Raw genomic sequence first — 22,024 nt, 5'->3', positions numbered from 1 at the left:
AAATATATCCTTAAAAAATGGACATACCATAAAGACAGGCCTTAAAGGAATACCTGAAGAAGTCTCCACTAAGCACTACTCTCTGATAGGCACTACTCTATGCTGAGGATAAAGCAATGAGTAAAATAAAGTTATCTGCTCCTGCTGGAGCTTATATTCTGGTAAATAGATAACAGGAGATTAAGTGAAACATATATGCACGTTTGTTAATAAATTTTGGTTTGCTTCTATTCTAGACTCTGGGTTGTAACTGCTAGAATGGAGATGTATACTTATTACTTAGTTTTCAACTATAAATAGTAACTCATCCACAGAGGGCTAGCACAGCATCTGCCATCAGTATGATTGTGAACATTTTCCTAAAGAGGGGAAAAAGGCATTTACTAGATGCTGCTTATGTGCTGTCAATGGGAATATATACGATTTTACATGTTACCTTGAAAAAGAGAAACAGGGAAGATGACATTAGGGACAGGATTCTAGAACAGGTCAGTGTTAGCCTATGGAATAATTCTTGTGTTGCAGCTCTATACTCCTGGTCATTTTACCAAAAGAGGTTCTTCTAGGGTAACAAGGGATCCTAGAACTATGTGGAGATAATCTTTTGATAGAGAAACAGACTCAGGATCAGAAGCAGTGATTTTAAGATGCAGTCGCTAAAAGCCGTATATCCAACCTATTTATTTTAACAATACAAAACATGAAAAGAAATGTACCACAAAATCTCAGCTGATTAAGCTCTCTAGAAGATAGAGCATGTAAGTATGTTAAGGGCAAAGGTTGAAGAAGGTTAAGCAATACAGCCCTAGACATAAACGCAAATAGAATTAAAATGTGTGTAGGAAGGAATAAGATGATGTCAAAAAGAGTCTCTTTCAAAAGTCTGACTAGTGTCAGGTCTGAACCCGGAAAAGACAAGATAATACTTTATTTTTTTCTCTCCTACAACTAAGGCCTGCTCAGTCCTAACCCCCAAAGTTCAGGATTATTAATATTTATGAGTTAACCACAGTAAGAGGTAAATAGGCTTCTATGCATTGGCCTTGGGAAACTCCATCCACATAACATACGTTGTTCTTGTGGGAAAGTACAGTTTAAGTTCCAAGTAGCCAATTTGTGGACTCTTGGAATTGAACTCTCCGTACTTGGCCCGAGGAGAATGGTTCAGTTGACTTTATGATTAGAATAATCAATGTTTCCACAATATCTTGCAAAATTGCAGAATTTTATAACAACTGCCTACGCGAATTGTGCCAAAGATCAACTGTAAGTGGCAGACTGAAGTCTCGATTCTGTGGCTTGCCCAGCACCGGTTTGGCTAACAGCAAAGAATGCAGGCAGAGCTGCTAACAGCGTGTTTTGATGCTGCCATCTGTATTATATAAATCACTATTTATCTCCCTTGCATTTTGGGCATGATAATGTAAAAGAACTTAGCCTAACTCTTCGGGTATGTTCTGAGGATGTCAAGATGAGACATTCTCCACACAGTAGGAACCATGGCGGTTATTAGGCTAATTAGCCTGACAACTTTAGACATGTGACCAGGCTGCGTTCAGTCTTCAGGTCACTGGAAAAACCTAGCAAAAAAAAGAAAAAAACAAACAAACAAAAAACCCCACCTCAAACCTGAAAATAGTTTCTTAATGGCTGGACCTTTCTCAATAGAGTGTTTTTGTCATGGCACTGCAGTCGAAATAGCCAAAGAAAAACCGAATATACTAATAATCCACTAAAATTATTTTATAGGTCTCAAATGATACATGGCTCATAGAAAAGAACATATGTTAGGAATAGGAAGAAACAATGTTAGCAAAATCAGGAAAAGGATAAGTATGCCACAGATGAGTCTTAGAAAAATAATCAGCTCACCAGCACATCTCTCATGAGCCCATGTATTCACAATGGCTCTCCCTCTCCTTTCTTGAGTATGCCTTTCCAGGTGCCTAACAATGTCTGAACTAACTATTCTATCACAGAACGAATTCTCTACAGTAAGTGCAGAATATGTAGGTACTCCCAATATATTCTAGTTGACTACAAAATTACAGTACCAATTCTGTTTTCATAGTTAATAATACAAACCTATTCAAAATCTATAGCTTCCATTTTTTTTTCTTTACTGGAAATCAAAGACTAATTTATGCTTTATTGCAGAAAATGCATATTATAAGATAGAATCAGTATCTTAAACAAAATTTGGACTGTACACAAAGAAGTAATGAGTCAGAGACTACTCTATAGTTTAATTGACATCAGAAACTGTAAAACTAACAACTCCCTCTTTTGTATCTTCAGTATTCTGAATGTTCTTGTATACTAGTGTATTATTTGTTTACATTACTATTATCCCATATTACACTATAGGTTTCTTAAAAACAGATTATCACATCCTATTCAACTCTATTTCTCTACTCCCTAGCGGAGCATCTGACATACATCCATGTTCAATAAATGTTTCTTAAACTAGAAGTATAAACTCAGTTGAATACATAAACCCCCATCCTCAATCCTGAAATACATGCGTGTGTGTGTATATGTATATACATGCATATATAAAAGAGACAGATGTTATTTTAATTTTTTCTTCACAAAGAGGGGAGTTGATTTGAGAACTAGAAACTTCGCATTATAATAGAAGGTCACCTAATTTTTTCATGGAACACTAACATCAGCTTGATCTTAATCACAAAGTAGTGCTCAAAGCTAATTATGGTAATATGTTGATAAACTAGTATCTTAATTCCCAAGCTGAAATAGTCTTGTAGAAAACAAAAAATGTCTAAAATGATTCCATAATTTCTACAGAGATTTTTTTTTTAAAGTCACTATTAGCCATACCCAGCACAATTTATTGTTTACTATGGACCAACGGTTGTGCTAAGCACTTTATTATAATATCTTAATAACCCAAATAATGATAAGAGGTATGTATTATTACCCTGTTTTACTAAGAAATATTTTTTTAATTATTAGGAAAAAAATTGTTGGCCTTAGAGATGATCCGGACCAGTGTTCTCATTTTACTTTAAAACAAACAAACAAACAAACAAACAAAGCCACCAAGAGGAACACAAAAAACAAAACAAAACAAAAAAACATTTGTGTTAGAATAAAAATACATAGAAGAAAATATACCAAAAAAAAAAAAAGGAAAAGTCGTAGAAAAAAGGACTAACTTATCTAAGAAATGGTCAGAATTCAGACTATTATAGTATCTTGAAGAGACACCTGCATTCCCATGTTCACTGTAGCATTATTTGTAATAGCCCAAACATGAAAATAACCTAAGTGGCCATAAATGGATAAAGAAAATGCACACACACACACACACACACACACACACACACACACACAGGAAATGTTATTCAGCCATGAAAAAGGAAATCTTACCATTTGCAACAGCATGAATGGACCTTAAGGGCATTATGGTAAGTGAAATAAGTCAGAGAAAAATAGTGTACAATCTCACTTATATGTAGAATCTTAAAAACATCAAACTTACGGAAACAGAGAGTAGGACAGTGGTTGCTAGGGGAGGAAGACATGCGAAGATCACAAACTTTCAGTTATAAGATGAATAAGTTCTGGGGATCTAAGGTACAGCATGGTGATTACAGTTAATAATACTGTACTGTATACTTCAAAGTTGCCATGAGAGTAAATCTTTAATGTTCTCACCATAACAACAACAACAACAACAACAACAACAAAAGTAGTTATGTGAGGTCAAGGATACTTTAACTAACCTTATGTGGTAAACATTTTGCAAACATACACATGTATCAAATCATTACACTGTGTACCTTAAACTTACATATGTTCTATGTTATATGTAAAAACAGTGTATATTTTAAACTTAGGATCTAAGTGAGTACCTCTTCTGAACTGCAGAAACCATCTATTTATCTGCCTCATTGCATCCTGTCATTTAGAGGCCCTAAAAGGCAATCTCACAAACAGTTAACCAAAATGGAACTCACTTATCATCTTCCTAATATATTTCCTTTTCGGTTCAGTGTCTCTCAATTATCCACAATATTAAACTTAGAATTTAGAACTCTAGAATTAATTTCCTAGCTTTATTATTACTGGTGTTTTTACTTTTCATTTTAACCCAACTACAGGTGCTAATAAACAGCAACAGTAGTCAACCTGAACCACACTTATCCTTTCTACTGAAAGAACACAGATCGCAGGTTTTGGAATCAATCGGACCGACCCTTTTATCCATTTACCACCTGGGTAGCCTCAAACAAATTACTATTCTTTAAAATTTCCAGTTGCCTTCAAAACAAATCCTCCCACCAAAAGCAAGGTGTTTTCTTCTTTGTTGTACTGTGAAACATCCATAGTAAATATTGTGAGGATGTGACTAAAGGTGTTTGCTCCAGTAGGATGCCTCAGTGAAATAAGTTTCCTAGTCTGACATTCTACGAAATGGGAGACTTCCCACTTGAAGCAAAGAGATGCCTAAAGTACTGTCTTCAATACACCTTTAATGGAGGAAGGGAGTTCACAAGGCTTTTCAAAAATGGAAGGGTGAAAAGAAAGTGGAGAACTGCTGAGATCCACTCACAGAAATAAAAGCAGAAGACAAAGTCCAAAGTAACTTCTACTTAACATCTCAGCAGAGAGTCAGGCATAATGATGAGTGAAAGAAGCCAGACACGAGAATGAATACACATGTACCATTCCATTTCTGTAAAATACGTTAACACAGAAAAACTAAATTATGGCGATGGAAGTCACAACAGTGGTTACCTCCAGATGGAGAGGGGAAGGGGGCCTGAGGGAGCCTTCTGGGATGCTAAAAAATGTTCTGTATCTTGATCTAGGTAGTAGTTTCGTGAGCACATACATATGTAAAAATTCATTGGGCTGAGCACTTCAAATCTGGCCATTTAAATGTAAGAATACCTCAAAATAAAACAAATTAAGGGGACTAGCAATCAAATCAGGGCAAGGACCACAGAAATCCTATAGGATACTGTAAACTTTGCCTTTTTAGGTTTTAAAAATTTTGCCACCTATGGTGTATTTCTCTACGGTGAGAAGCAATACATGTGTCATAAAATAAGTTCAGTGTTTCTTTGAAAGTAACTAGGAAGGTGGAGCCTGGGCAATCTTTGTTGCCTTCTGTGTCTAGGTCTGAGGGGGCCAGAAACCACAAGGCAAGAGTCAGTGGTGGCCAAGTGCCTGACACAAGTACAGGAGACATGGGGAAACAGCTGAGCCCTGACAAGTAACAAGAAATCCCAGAGGTTCTGCCCTCCCAGTGTTCGTTAGTAATTCATCTATATACCACGACAACCCCTGATATACTGTAGGTACTTATTTAACTTTATCTACTTGGTTCAAAATACACCCATCCTTCCAAAAGAATATCTAGAATAACTTCCTCCTGAGTCAATCTGATTACAAAAATCGAACTGTAGGCATGAGAAACATAAACTCTACCATAACCATCAATAGCTCTGGACAACACCAAGAAAAGACCTGCATGTTACATGATGTAAAGCTGTGCGCACTCCATCTTAGAGCTTACAGGTTTCGTTAACTGTCAGAACCATGCGCTGTGCTTCTCTGACACATTTATGGAAGATGTTTGTGCGAGTCACAGAGAAGGGGGTACGGGAAACCAATGAACAAACCTAGATCAGCCAATCCTTTACAATCCCCCCATCCCACAAAAGAAAACAAAAAGTGATGCAATGGTCTAAGACAAAGAAAGTAGAATGAGCAAGGCCCTACGACAAACCCTCTAAGTGGGTGATTTCATTCTCACCTTTATCACGATCATAGAGTAAATCTTCTGTGGAGCAAGGGCTCCCATCCTGGGATTCTGGGGGACAGAAGGGAGACACACACGGAGAATGGCTGCTGCAGCTACTGCTGCGCTCCTGCACGGAGGGGGTCTGCGTGTCGATGCTTCGGGTGCTGCTGCTCCGGTAGTGAGCGGGGAGCGGGGCCCTTCGGCCGTCTGGGATCTCCAAAGGCTAGAAGAGAAACCAACGTCACACGCGTGAGCGACAGCGCACACCCTTGATTCATGCAGAAGCACACGGCGCTGTCCTTGTTTTCACATTCCACTGCTAACTCACCATAATTGCTTCTTCAGAGAGTAAGATACCAGTCTTGTATCTGAGGTTGATTTCTGCACATTGCTTTGACCGAATGAAAAATTTATTTCAAATCCTGATGGAGTTCGGTCTCAAATACTAAGGATAAATTGCTTTACAAATTCCATAGCCCTCTGTATGTATTCGTAGGTTAGCACTTCCCAGAATCCTCCTCAAGGGTAGGGGCTTTGTTTAAACATGGTATCCCTAGTGCCCACCACGGTGTCTGGCACATAGCAGACAACCAACAAACATTTGTCAAATGACGTTATCAAACTGTGCAAGAAATTACTCTGACTTGCTAGTAAGAAAAGTAAAATCTCATATTCAGAGGGGTAGATATTTCTATTGGTCCATTCTTAATTTCAACTTTTTAGAGATCAGGAACAGAACTGTCTTCCATTTCCTTTACAAATTACCCAAATTTCTCATAAAGTGATTTATTCTATTACTATTAAACAAAGGACGTTAACATAACGCAAAACAATTCTACTGTTTTGGTATCCCTCTAACTAGCACTATTCATAAGTTTGCTTGGTTCCAATGCATTGTTTTGAGTGGCAAAAACAAGAATAGAAATGAAACAGAAATGAAACTAAATAGAAATGAAACTAAAATCACAAAAACACACGTTTTAGACCTGAAAAGACCTTAGAGTTCATTATTCCAGAGTCTTTACAAATAAAGAACCTATAACTTAGTGCTTCTGATGTCACACTAATTAAATGGCATGGGAGCCTCTGTCACAGTGGGCTCTCTACTCTTTTTTTTTTTTCGAGAGCGAGAGCAAGAGCGAGAGCAAGAGAGCGAGAGAGAGAGAGAGAGAGCGGCAGAGAAAAAGGGAGACACGGAATCTGAGGCAGGCTCCAGGCTCTGAGCTGTCAGCACAGAGCCCGACGCGGGGCTCGAACTCACGAACCGTGAGATCACGACCCGAGCCCAAGTCGGACGCTTAACGGACTGAGCCACCCAGGCACCCCATACTCTGCTTCTGCTGTAAAGGAAATCTTACTCCATTTTCCTAATCTGTGTGCTAACGAAGTAAACTCAACAAGTAAAATTCTATGCATTAATCACTTAAAAGTATTTTGTTATTATAGAGGCAAGACTGCAATGCTAAGAAAAAGAACAAATACACACTTAGTGTATTTACAACTTATTTTTACCATGTACTGCTTTTACTCTGAGCTTTGTCATTTCAGAGTTTTTAGAAACACTGTCAGAGGGATAATGGAGTACGATAAAATTAGACAAGATTCAAAACGTGTCAATTTTTCTATAACGCACAACCAAGTTAAGTCAAGGCTGAAACCATTAACTACTGAAATAAAAACTTCATTTATCTATACAATGCTGTTAAACCAGAACTATAGCATCCTGATAATGACTACCCTACTATAAAAAGAATATACAATTATGCAAATATTAGTTCATTTTGTAAACAAATAAGAAAGTAAAACTTTCCAATTAAAGAAAGAAATATTCCCAAAGGAATATTAACTTCGTTGGTCAAAAGCTAAGAAAATGTTACTTTAAAATTTTTTCTTTCATTTAAATAAATTTAGATTTTAATTACAATTCTACACTAAATGTTAGAATGAACAAAGAATAAACCATTGGCGCAGGTGTTTTTGGACAAAATTGTATCGCAATATAAGATGTGTGAAGTTCTCGGGGTAACCCATAAGGAAAGGTCATTTTCAAAATTGTATTTGAGGGCTTCATGACAGAATTATTTCTTAAAATTTAGAGATCTGTCAAGGAAAATGTTATTTTAATAAAAGTGTCAGTATTGGTAAGCAGTAAAAAAATATGATGCATAAATCTATAATTAAAAAAATTAAGAATTTGAGTTATCTTTCATTCATGTCCTATTTGATAAACACAGTCTTTCTGTATTCCCATTCCTTAATCTATAACTGGGTAATATATACCAATCTCCTTCACCAACTTTGTTTTGTTACGAGAGAGTACAAGAATTATAAGAACAAAACAGATTTTAAAAATTTACTGTTTACACAAAATAACAATGGGAAAATATAAAAGCTTAGAAGACTGATATACTTAACAGGACAGTTTTCTTTAGTTATTGGCAGGCTCACTAATGGTAACATTTTGTTTATTAAAACTTTGAGGCACACTTAATCATCAATCGAAAAAATTCTAAAAATTAGTATTGTAGCTGTAAGTGTGTAGGTTACCCTAGAGTAATTCTGAAATGGCTACTGTGAAATTAGAATATAACTTATTTAAGAGCAGAACTGTATAAAAATTTTACCTGTTTAAGTATAGCTGACATACAATGCACATTAGTTTCAGCTGTACAACACAGTGAATGGACACGTCCATACATTATGCGATGCTCACCACTAATGTAGCTTACCCCGTCACCACACAACGCTATTACTATAACCACTGTACCTTTCATCCCTGTGATTTATTTATTCTGTAACTGGAAGCATATACCTCCCACTCCCCTTCCCCTTTTTTGCTCATCCTCCCACCCTCTCCCCGCTGGCAACCACCAGTTTATATTTATGGGCCTGTGTGTTCATTTGTTTTGTTTTTAGACAGGTGAAATTATATGGTATTTGTCTTTCTCTGAGTTATTTCACATAGCATAATACTCTCTAGGTCCATTCACATCGTCACAAATGGCAAGATCTCATTCTTTTTTATGGCTGAGTAACATTCCATTGTGCGTGTTTTATTTATATTCATATGTACTTTCATATATTTTATAGATTAATTATATATATATATATTAAACACACACACGCACACCACATCTTCTTCATCTGTCAATGGACACTTAGGTTGCTTCCATAGCCAGGCTATTCTAAATAATGCTGCAGAAAGCAAAGGCATGCACCCATCTTTTTGAATTAGTGTTTTTGTTTTCTTGAGATTATGTTATTAAGTTTTATATTCTAGTACAGTTTGTTTTGATGTTCTTAAGGATCAGCAAATATGTGACTGATTCTTTCATCTTCAAAGAATTAAACCAATTTCACTTCCTTACATTAATGCTTTTAAACGTTACTTAACGTATAAAGGAAACATTTTAATGATGATGTGCTAAGAGATGACATAATTTCCAAAAATGTCTTTATAGCATGATAAATATACATTAAAAATTTAAATAAAACATCTAGGAAGAAAAAAATTGCACAACCTTTTGGGAGGACAATTTTAGCAATAGTCATCAAAATTTAAAGATACAAATATTTTGACCCAGCAATTTCACTGCTAGAAATTGTTTGCAGGAGTACACAATGTTTCTTAAAGCACTGCTTGAGATGACAAAAACTGAAAATAATGTAAATGTCCATCAACATGGAACTTCTAAATTATGGCGCATTCATACAATGATTCACTACGTTCACCCACATACACACGTCAAGAAGGATCACAAGAAATTATGCATAATGCTCGTATCTGCTAATAAGCAATACTGAGAATTGAAAGAAAGTTTTACATCTTAATTTTACAAATGTAAGATTGGACTCTGTGACTTTTGAAATTAATTAACTTTTAAAACCTGCACATTATTTAAAGGAATCAGATACACATTTGACATAAATTAAATCATTATTTTGGTTCAAAAAAAAAATCACAGAGATAATTAAGTCAAAGGTTATTCTATGCTTTCTTTTGTTGAGTATGTATTTGTAATGTGGCCAAATATACGTTCACATGCAGTAGTGCCCAGATTACTTTTCTGGGACAGAGGTAATTTATAAAGCATTTTTGGTGAATTTAAAATGGTTCAAAGACCTAACCACAAGAGAAACCTAAAATTAAAAAACTCCTAGAAGAAAACACAAGTATTATTGTGGCCTTATATTTAGGTAATGGTTTCTTAAGTATGACACCAAGTATACAAATATGACACCAAGTAAACAAAAGAAAAACAATAAATCAAACTTTATCAAAATTGAAAATGTCCTTTAAAGGACATCATCAAGAAAATAAAAAGTTAACAGACAACCAAAGGATGGGTATTTTCAAGTCCTACATCTAATAAGAAATTGTATCTAGAAAATAAAAAAAAAACACTTTATAAAGAATTTCTATAATTCAATAGAAAAAAGGCAAAATAATCCAGTTTTATGATTATAAATGTTCTAAACAATTTTCCAAAGAAGACACACAAATGGCCAACAGCACACGAAAAGACGCTTAATGTCTTTAATATCATTAGATTCAGAAAATGCACAGCAACACCATGAGATACCATTTCACATCTACTAGGATGGGTGTAATAAAAAAAGACAGAATTACAGGTATAGGTAAAGATGGAGAAATTGGAACCTCCATACAAGTAAATCATGTAGTGCAGAATGTAAAAGTGCAGCCACTTTGGCAAAACAGTCTGGCAGTTTCTCAAAAGGTTAAACAAAGAGCTACCATACCAGCAATTCCACAACTAGGTATATGCCCAAGAGAAATGAAAACATGTTCATATGAAATCTCATACATGAATTTCATAGCAACATTATTCCTAATAGCTAAAAAGTAGAAACAAGACAATGTTCATCAACTGATGACTAGCTGAATAAAATTCATACAATTGGGTATTTGGCAATAAAAAGGAATGAAATACAGATAAATGTTACCACTTGGGTGAACCTTAAAAACATTATGCTGAATGAAAAAAAAACAGCCACAAAAGGCCACGTGTTGTATGATTCCATTTACAAGAAATGTCTAGAACAGGCAAATCTGCAGACAGATAAAGTAGATTAGTGGTTGCCTACTGCTGGGGACACTGGAAGGAAATGAGGGATGGTTACTGAAGGACATAGAGTTTCTTCCCAGGGTGATGAAAAGGCTGTAAAATTGACTGTGGTGATGGTTGCACAACTGTGAATATGCTTAAAAAAAAAAAAACCCACTGAGCTGCACACATTACATTGGTAAATTGTATGGTATGTGAATTATAGCTAATCAAGCTGTTACCAAAAAAAAAAAAAAAAAAAAAGACTACTGAGACAGTTCTGAATGCTAAGAAAAAGGACTACTGAGACAGTTCTGAATGCTAAAGAAGAAAAAAGATTCGAACATGCCATGTAACCTTACCTTGGACACTTCCTCCTTTCCATTATTTTCTTTAATGAATACCTTTTCTAATTCAGGACTTATTCCTTCTACATTGCAGGGCACACGTGAAACTGATGATTTTGGCACTGATATATTTGACAGTGGCATAGGGACTGATCTTGATCCAGTAGCCTACAAAATATAAGACAAGGTGGGGTCAAATTATTTGTGGTCAAAAAAACAAAAATCAAGAAATCAAGAATTCAAGAGCATGGTGAATCTGAAAATGGAAAACTCAATGAACAGAGATTTTTCAATATTACAAATACACTATATATCCAGATACACCCACAGAAATGTAGGTTCTAAAGTAAGGAAGGTCCAGAGCCAAAATAACCCTTTATGTAAGTGTCAAGTTTTAATAGTATAATGCATACATTTTTTTGGTAGGATGGCAGACAGAACCTTCTGCACAGTTTAATTTTTTCCCTTTTGTTGTTTTTACTAAAAAAACATAGTTGAAATCATGTCAGTTAAATGTATCATGTGGCTTTACCAGACACCTCTGTGTGTGTTTAAAAGATTTATTTCCCTCACTGTTAAAACTACCTTCCAGTATTTTTCATTTCCATTTGTCAACCATTTGAGAAAACCTTCTGGATTATTAAGTAATGTGGCAACAATGTATCATGCTAAGTTCAGTAACACAATTGATATCCTTAAGGTTGTTTTTCAAAAGTCCTTTGGAGGAGTTCTCAAAAATTAACCACCTCTCACAGCTGTCATAGAAGGTACCTTAAAGACTTTTTTTTTTTTTTAAATCCAGTATAGTTAACATAGTGTTATATTACTTTCAGGTGTACAATATTGTGCTTCAACAATTCTATATATTTCTTGGTGCTCATCATAATAAGTGTACTGTTAATCCCCTTTACCCATCCCCCCACCACTTCCCCTCTGGTGACCATCAGTGTGTTCTCTATAGTTAAGAGTAAGACGAGCTTTTTTTGATGCTCAAGGAACTAATACCAGATTGGAAATGAGGAAAATAAAGATGAACAAGGCAAAAGTAAAAATGATACATGATCTCTCTCTTACTCTGAATGATTAAAGTTGATACATAGGATTCATATTGAGGTAGACTGCTAATCATTGATTAACACATGAACAATTATTTCCTCTACTCAGGGCTGTGTTTCTGCCATCTGTGAGTGGCTGCCTGCTAATGCCCTTTGTTATGATGCACACGTTTTTGGTTTTTTTTTTTCATATGAAAGTTGTAATTCTTTGTCATACATTTGCTGTTTACTTTAGATCAAATACCTTTCTTTCAGTACTTTTATGGTTTTTCATTTTAAATATTTAACCTATCATGATTTATTTTTGTGTATGGTGTGAGGCAGTATTTTTTTTTTTTTTGCCACACAGTAATCAAACTGCCAAGATTTCTTTATGATTCTATATTTGATTTCCTTATGATTTCTATATTTGATTTGATTTTCTTAACTGATAATCCCTATACAAAGTTTCACTTTAATTGCTGATATTTATAGTACATGTTGGTATAGGAAAAGTCTTTTCAAATTTTCTTTTCTATTAATTGGCATTAATTTTTCATGTGACTTTTGAAGACAACTTTTCAAGAAACAAAACCATTACTTTTAAATTTCCACTGGAATTCAATTTGAAAATTTCAATTTTCTGGAATTCAATTAATTTCAGGTAAATGGCTATTTGAAAAATAATGAGTCTTCCCTTCTCATGCATGTATGTGTTGAGATTTCCCATTAAGGTCTTGGTTTTCTACCTCATATTCTCAATAAAGTCTTACAGTTTGCATATTTCTCTTAAGTCTAATTCTTGGCATTTTATATATATTTTTGAATATACTAACATGTCATTGCTAATTGTAACATAACAAGAAACATGTATTTGGAATCTTCCCTGGTTCTTGACACACATTTCCTACAACTCTTATAATTTCCTGACTGATAGATATGCTAGCAGCATCTTTTGTTCTAATATTTGGTTTCTGACCATGGAACCTGACACAGAGGTTCCTAAATTCCTTGGAATTTCCTGGGTGATAGAAGAGTCTTCTAATGAGGGGACTTTTTTTTTTCTTTTAACTTTTTTAAAAGTTTATTCATTTATTTTGAGAGAGGGGGAGAGAGAGAGAGAGACAGAGTGCAAGCAGGGGAGGGAAAGAGAGGGGGATAGAGAGAGAATCCTGAGTAGGTTTCATGCTGTCAGTGCACAGCCCGACAAGGGGCTCTATCCCATGAACTGAGATCATGACTGGAGCTGAAATCAAGAGTCAGATGCTTAACCGAATGAGCCACCCAGGTGCCCCTAATGAGGTGACTCTTGACAGGCTCCTGGGTAGGTTCAGGATGAGGGCTAGTCAACAGGAAGATGAAGCCATGATTACAAGCTTGGAACTTTCAGCCCCACACATCCTCTGGAGATGGCAGAGGGGCTGGAGAGTGAGTTAATAATGGATAATGCCTATGTGATAAAGCCTTCATAAAAATCTCTAAACTTTGGTTTTAGAGAACTTCTAAATTGGTGAATACATATCCATAAGCCCTGTGTACCTACCTCTTCATCTAACTGTTCATCTGCATCCTTTATTATATCTCTTATAATAAAGTGGTAGACCTAAGTGTTTCCCTGAGTTCTCTGACCTGTTATAGCAAATTACTGAACCTGAAGAAGGGTGGTTAGGAATTCCTTCTTTATAGTCAGATGGTCAGAAGTACAGATGACAACCTGGGACCTGTGACTGACATCTTAACAGGGGTGGGTAGTCTTATGGGACAGAGCCCTTAAATTGTGGGGTCTGTGCCAACTCCGAATAATTAGTTATAACTGAATTGCAGGATACTTAGTGTTTGGAATTGGCAAGTTGGTTGGTGTGGGAAAACCTCCCACACGTTTGGTGTTAGAGGCACTGTAAGTAGAGGGTACAGTGGTTTGCTTTCATTAGTATAAAACTACTGATTTTTATAGGCTTATATTTTCTTATCTTCTCATTAACAGTTTCTTTTTGTTGTGAAAAATTATAATCATAAACATAATTAAACACTATACCACAATGAACTTCAGTACACATCATCCAGCTTCAAAATTACCAACATCTGCCAATCTTGTTTCATCTAAACATCTATTTTTCTTCTGTTCTTAGATTATTTGAAAGCACATTCCAGACTTCATACTTCACCTACAAGTATTTCAGTATGTATAACAGATAATTATTTTTACACATAACCACGATGCCAAAAATTCAATGTAAATTAGGAACATGTGCCAAAGTCTTTTTTGTTGTCAGCAAGTCAATAGGTCTTCTATAAATCTATTGGGCTCTTACAGAAAACGTGCTTAAAATAAACAGAGTAAAGAATAACACACTATTTCTACCAGATTAAGAAGAAAAAATTGTACTTTGTCTCTATAATTTTGCCTTTTCAAGAATTTAATATAATGAATCATACACTATGTAGCCTTTTGCTTCTGACTTCATTCACTTAACATGGTATTTTTGAGAATCAACCATGTTTTTGTAAGTATCAGGAGTTCCTTCCTTTTTCCTGCTGAAAAGTATTGCATGGGTGTTACAAAATGTTGTTTTATCTATTCATCAGTTGATGGATATTTGTTTCCATTTTTTGACTATTATAAATAATGCCTCCATGAACACTGATGTACGAGTCTTAGTGTGGACATACATTTTTATTTTTCGTGGCTAGATATCAACGAGTGAAATTTGGGGGCTCTATGGTCAGTGTGTAACTTTTTAAGAAAATGCCAAACTGTTTTTCACAGTGGTGGTACCATTCGGTCTTCCCATCAGCAATGTGTGTCTGTTCTAGTTGATCCAAATCCTCACCAACACTTGGTATAGGCTATTCTGTCAGTTTTAATGGTTTAGTTCATTGACTTTCATTTTCTAAATAGATTATATTACATACAGATAACAATAACTATTTTTTTTTCTTACTGCTCTGTCTAGAGCCTCTAAACTACTAGCAAATAATATCAATAACTGTGGGCATCTACTACTTGATTTTTATTTTAACAAATGTTTCCAATATTTTACTGTTAGGATCTCACCACATTTGCATTTTAGTCACATTAGGAAACGTCATATTTTTAGTAAAGCCGGTTTTTACCACGTATAGATAACTGAGTTTTTATCAGGTGTTATTCAGCATCTACTGTGATCTTCATATGCAATGAACTAAACTAATACATTTCTTAATGCGAAATCATCCTTATGTTTGTGAAACATCTCTGATTAGATTTGTTTTGATTCACTACTTGGGTTTCTTCTTCTATACTTCTACATTTGATTTACTAAAATTTACATCAATATTTTTTTAATATTTATTTATTTTTGAGAAGGAAGAGAGACAGAGAGACACAGAGTGCAAGGGGCGGGGGGGGGGCGGGGGGGGGGGCAGGGGAAGAGAGAGGGAGACACAGAATAGAAGCAGGTTCCAGGCTCTGAGCTGTTAGCACAGAGCCCGACACAGGGCTTGAACTCACAAACTGAACCATGAGATCATGACCTGAGCCAAAGTTGGACGCTCAACCAACTGAGCCACCCAGGTGCCCCTAAAATTTATATCAATATTTTAGGTGAATTTGGTCTAGAAAAGCATCTCCCAAACTATATTCCATGGGAAGTACATGTTCCTAGGGAGGCAGGAGAACCACAACAAAAACCCAATCCTCAATTTCTTCTAATGTAAAATAGGTATAAATAGATATAAAGAGATATAGATGGCTTAAGGTACCGGTAGGAAGATTAAATGAGATAATGCCCATAGTTGCTTAACCAGTAAATGAGCTAGGATTTAGCCAGGCCAGCATCAATCATTCTGGAGATGACTACATTCTGTTACATCTATTATTAAAAGAAAATTACATATATGGAGGAAAAATAAAACTTCTTGCAACAATTTAACAAGCAGTAACAATTTAGTAGAGCCAGGGATTTAGATTTTTAATTCTGCAACCCAACAATAATGGATTCTCCCTTTATAATGAACCCTTTCAAAGGAATTCTTCAAATCTGGACAAGAAATTAGCCTACCTGAGTGTGATTGATGGTTACATGGTTGCCAGGAAGAGGTGACTGACGCTCTTTCTCTTTACTGTGCCGACTGCTCTGTTTACTACGTTGTAGCTGCTGCCTCAGTTTGGCAATCTGCTTTGGGGAGGGGGGAGAAATAAGATGAGAACAACAGTGAATACCAGTTTTTAAGTACTTCTTATTTTAATTTTTGGATGCTGGTAATTTTTTCCTCAAAGTTTTCAAGAAGAGATAATATTTCACTGCAAAGATTTATTCTTCTACATTTTTAAGATTAAAACTATTGAAAATAAGAGGTACAAACTTCCACTTATACAATAAGTAAGTCACAGGGATATAAAGTACAGCACGGGGAATACAGTCACTAATATTGAAATCATTATGTTTGGTGACAGAAAGTAACTAGACTTTTCGTGGTAATCATTTCATAATGTATAAAAATGTTGAATCACTGTTGTACAACGGAAACTAACATGTTAACTACACTTCAATAAAATGTATGCTACGAATGCTTCACTTGCTCAATTGAAATAGTGTTTTGGTAAACATGCAGACTAAATTTTTCCAGATTATTTCAGATTTTACACCAAGTATCTTTGTACACCAAGTATCTACCTCTTTAAACACTTTTTTTTTTTTAATTTTTTTTTCAACGTTTTTATTTATTTTTGGGACAGAGAGAGACAGAGCATGAACGGGGGAGGGGCAGAGAGAGAGGGAGACACAGAATCAGAAACAGGCTCCAGGCTCTGAGCCATCAGCCCAGAGCCTGACGCGGGGCTCGAACTCACGGACCGCGAGATCGTGACCTGGCTGAAGTCGGACGCTTAACCGACTGCGCCACCCAGGCGCCCCTAAACACTTTTTATAAGGCAAAAAACTAGTGTTTCACATGCTAATTAAAGTCAAAGCCCATATATTAACATGGAGACCACATTAGTTTCTAAGTTTCCATCTTACATAAACAAAACACTCCTGGTTTAAAACACTTTAAAATTTTCAATCTTTTCATGGTGAGGAAAATCCAAGCATTTAGTATTAGTAACTTCCTAGTACTGAATATCTTACTATACATTACTCTTTAGTCACTCAACTTTAATTTTCCAGCTCAATTGAGATATAATTGACATATGATGTTGTCTAAGTTTAAGGTACAGAACATGTTAATTTGATACATTTATATATTGCAAAATGATGCCACCGTAGCATCAGTTAACACGTCTATCCTATCACAAAATTACTACATCTTTTTTTGGGTGAGAACAGTTGAGATTTACTCCCTTAACAGCTTTTAAATATACAATACAATATTATTAAGTATAATCAAAATGCTACACATTAGATCCCCAGAACTTATTCATCTTATAACTGGAAGTCTGTACCTTTTGACCAACCCCAATTTCCTATACCCTTCAGCTCCTGGTAACTACCATTCTACTGTTTCTGTGAGTTCAATCTTTACAGAACCCGCATACAAGTCATATCACATAATATTTGTCTTTGTCTGCCTCACTTATTTCACTTAGCATAATGCCTTCAAGGTTGATCCAGGATGTTACAAATGGCAGGGTATCTTTCTTTCTCATGGCTGAATAATATTACAGTGGAGATACACACACACACACATACACACACACACACTCTCTCATACTACATGTTCTTTATCCATTCATTTGTTGGTGGACACTGGCTATAGTCAGAAAACTTTTTAAAAACAAATGTAACTTAGACTGTATTCTCCTAAGTGGAATGGTAACATTCCCAGGCTTAAGAGAAAAGTCATTATTACCATATGGCTTGGAATTCATTAAACTACTGGTATTTACCCAAAAAAAATATAAAAACACTAAGTCAAAGGGATACATGCATCCCTACTTTCATAGCAGCAAAACTATGGAAGCAGCCCAAGTGTTGGTAGATGAATGGATAAAGATGTGGTACACACACACACACACACACACACACACACACACACACTTGAATATTATTCAACCATAAAAAAGAATGAAATCTGGCCATTTGCAACAAAATGAATGGAGTTAGAGTGTATAAAGCTGAGCGGAATAGGTCAAAGAAAGACAAATACCATATAATCTCACTCATGTGGAATTTAATAAACAAAACAAGTAATGGAAAAAAGAGAGACACAAACCAAGACATAGACTCTTACTATAAAGAACAAAAACCGATGGTTACCAGAGAGGAGGTAGGGATGGGGAAAATAGGGGATGGAAATTAAAGAGTACATTTATCAATATGAAAAAAATAGTAAAATGATTTTTAAAAGATAAGACCACATTTGCAATCAAACGGTGCAGTGCCTGGCATGTGATAAGGTTCTGCAGGATTGAAACCTGTGCCCATTTCTGGTTTGCAGCGATGGCCCCACACAAAGTTCCTTGGAATCATCTGGGAAACTAAAAACCAAAAAACCAAAAAAACCCAAACTCACAAAATCCTGACCAACACAGATTCATTCCTGTGCCTGTCCCAGATCAATTTTTGTGGTTCTGTATAGTTTCTATGTGTCAGCATTTAGGAGCCCTTGTTCCAGAGTATTTGAAGTTACAAAAATGCAGCCACCAGACCCATCTCTAACTGCATGCAGCTCATCCTGCCAATATTTAACAGCAGATTCTATCATGCCAGCCTAGCACTGCAAAACATTGTCCTTAGAATTTACTGTGGCAGAATAAATTTCCTCGAAATTAAACATAATCTCAAAAACTGAGACATAAGTATTACCAGGAGGTAAATTTCAAACAGAAAACAATTTATATTAAACAACAACCTGGACAGAACTCAAAATACCTAATATATTTTAGATAACATATAATCTGCTTCAAATATGCCAGACCAGGAATAAAATATTCCTAAGCATTTTAAAGGGAATAATTAGCAATTTGGGGGAAGTTATAATACTGGTATTATTTTCTTTGTAGAAAAGATGACATCAATCAACTAACAGTTATTCCTTAAACACCTAGAAGCAAGCCCAGTTTTATGTTACCTACTTAAGCAAAGTGTAAATACAAAAGTAAAGTCTGCAGAATATATTGATTTCCTCAAGGACATAAAGCAAAAATACAATGTATTTTAATATTAGCTAAATGCTTTCCTTGAATAACCATGGCAATAAAAAGCAAAACAGACAGTTGCTATTAAAGCCTATACCACTCAAAGGGAAAAGTATATATAGGTTGCTAGAAAAACTTATTTTTACCTATGGCAAATAGAAGAGAAATAGCATGGAAGCAAATAAAGCACCTAGACAAAGGAATAGTTTATATCCTTTCTTTTATATTCATATCCTTAAATTCCTTTAGTTTTTTTTTAATTTTTTTTTAACGTTTATTTATTTTTGAGACAGAGAGAGACAGAGCATGAACAGGGGAGGGACAGAGAGAGAGGGAGACACAGAATCTGAAACAGGCTCCAGGCTCTGAGCTGTCAGCACAGAGCCCGACGCGAGGCTCGAACTCACAGACCGTGAGATCATGACCTGAGCCGAAGTCGGATGCTTAACCGACCGATCCACCCAGGCGCCCCAAATTCCTTCAGTTTTTAAAGCTCTCTGTAGCTTGTAGACCTCTCACACAACGATCTTGCAAAGATATACAAGCAAGATGGTCTATGTTAACGTTTGAGTTCCCTGCTCTCTGTTGAAATGACATGATTTTCTTCTAGAGAACATTAATTTTCACAAGAAAACGAATCAAAATTAGTAGGTAATCATTATAAATCAGAAAAGATTATTTTCTATGATAAAAAATAAAAAGGATTTCAAATTGTACAAGTCACTTAATTAGGAAAGAGGTAGAAAATTAAGTGTTTTCTGAATATTAATGATGTTTCAGTGCTGTTTCAAAACAAGCAAGAGCTTGTATAGAAGAGCCCATAATGCCTAGAGATTAATCAAGGCAATTTGTACTTTTTCATTTTTAAAATAATCTTTAAAAATAAACAAACAAAAGCAATCTGAAAATTGATTAGTCCTAAATCACTCTATTTTAAAGGCCTTGAGATATCAACATAAGCCAGAAAAAATTTTGTTCTCAACAGCCTTAACAAACCCCTGAAAACAAAGAGCATCCATCATGGTTACCTATCTTACTTTGCCTGGAACACCCAGTTAAACTGTGTAACCTTACAGCTTTCACACAATACTGTTCATCTCAGGATATTATATAGCTATGCTCTTGTTTACAATTCCGTAGAGATTAGGGTAATCTTCCTAAATATATATACTCATATATATACATGCTCATCTTCCTAAATATATATACTCAGATTACAAATTTTAGTCAAGACCTATGTAAAATGAAAGCAAGATGCTGTCAAGTCCTCCTTCGCTTCAGAGTAAGGCGGTTCCTGTGTTGTTTACAGCTACATTCAGTAGAGGGGCAGACCTGTGTCACAACTATAAACACTCTCACCTTCCATAGTCGGGCTTAGAATTTCCCTCTCCTTTTCCTTTGATGCTCAAGAGCCCATGGCCATTTGTAGCCAGTAGAGAGTAGACATTAGAACCAGGGAAGAGTAGACACAAAGTCGTGTCCATGAGGAAGGGGCAGAAGGAAAGTGCAATCCCCTCTCCCCACACACAAACGCACACACATCCCACCTCATCCATAGCTCTGAAGCTCTGCCCAAGACAGCCTCTCAAGGCCTACATTCCATCAATTGCACAGAAGCTCCTGGTCCTCACTTTGATGAACTCGCCCACCCCAGTCACTGTGATGAAATGCCTACCAACCTTCATTTACAAAAAGGGCAGTAAATTGTACTGACTGGATTTTTTTTTTTTTTTAAGAGAGAGAGCACGCACACACACACACAGTGGAAAAGGGCAGAGAGAGAGGGAGAGAGAGAATCTTAAACAGGCTCCATGCCCGGTCAGATCCCAACATGGGGCTGAATTTCACAACTGTAAGATCATGACCTGAGTTGAAATCAAGAAGTCAGACGCTTAACCAGCTGACCCTTACTGACTAGACTCCCCTTACTGACTAGATTTGAACTATAGATATATCTGATTTTGTGTTTCTAAATATTCATTAGCTATGCTGTGGCCTTATGAAAGAAATTAAGAATGGGCCTTGAGGGTATTATGCTAAGCAAAATAAATCAGCCAAAGAAAAATACTTTTTCATCTCACTTATATGTAGAATCTTAAAAAAATTCATACAAACAAAGAGCAGACTGGTGGTTACCAAATACAGGATGGGGTACAGAAAATGGGTGAAGGTAAGTCAAAGGGTACAAACTTCCAGTTACAAGGTAAGTAAGTTCTGGGATGTAGTGTATAGCATTGGTGACTACAGTTAACAATACTGTACTGAAATCTCAAAGTTGCTAGGGGAACAGACCTTAAAAGTTCTCACTACACACGAAACAACTATAATTATGTGAGGTGATGGATGGGTTAACTAAGCGTATGGTGGTAATCATTTTGCAATATATCCATATATCAAATCAGTACACTGCATACGTTAAACCTACACAATATCATGTGTCAATTATAACTCAATAAAGCTGAAAGAAAAAAATTTGAGGCGAGAGGAGTCTCTTTACACATAAAAGGGGTTTCAAGCATATGAGCTCCAAAGTTTAAAAAAGCTAGGGAATAATGACCCTGAGTCACAAAGAAGAAATTATAAGCGTAGGGGCGCTCGGGTAGCTCAGTCGGTTGAGTGTCCGGCTTCGGCTCAGGTCATGATCTCATGCTTCATGGGTTCAACCCCGCATCGGGCTCTGTGCT

The 22,024-nt window shown here is 35.8% G+C and overlaps 1 protein-coding gene across 1 annotated transcript in view; it reads right to left on the bottom strand.

The window, feature by feature from the left end:
* Nucleotides 1-22,024, bottom strand: part of GLCCI1 (glucocorticoid induced 1) — a 123,325-nt gene that overhangs the window by 12,819 nt on the left and 88,482 nt on the right. The window contains exons 5-7 of the mRNA XM_047837007.1: nucleotides 16,264-16,380; nucleotides 11,205-11,357; nucleotides 5,789-5,999 (exon numbers count right to left, since the gene is read on the bottom strand). Coding sequence (XP_047692963.1) covers nucleotides 5,789-5,999; nucleotides 11,205-11,357; nucleotides 16,264-16,380 — 481 coding nt within the window. The remainder of the gene's footprint in view (nucleotides 1-5,788; nucleotides 6,000-11,204; nucleotides 11,358-16,263; nucleotides 16,381-22,024) is intronic.

The sequence above is a fragment of the Prionailurus viverrinus genome, chromosome A2 (assembly GCF_022837055.1).
Source record: "Prionailurus viverrinus isolate Anna chromosome A2, UM_Priviv_1.0, whole genome shotgun sequence".
Lineage (NCBI taxonomy): Eukaryota > Metazoa > Chordata > Mammalia > Carnivora > Felidae > Prionailurus > Prionailurus viverrinus.
The sequence above is the reverse complement of the archived record's forward strand: the minus strand, read 5'-3'. Positions and strand labels throughout refer to the sequence as shown.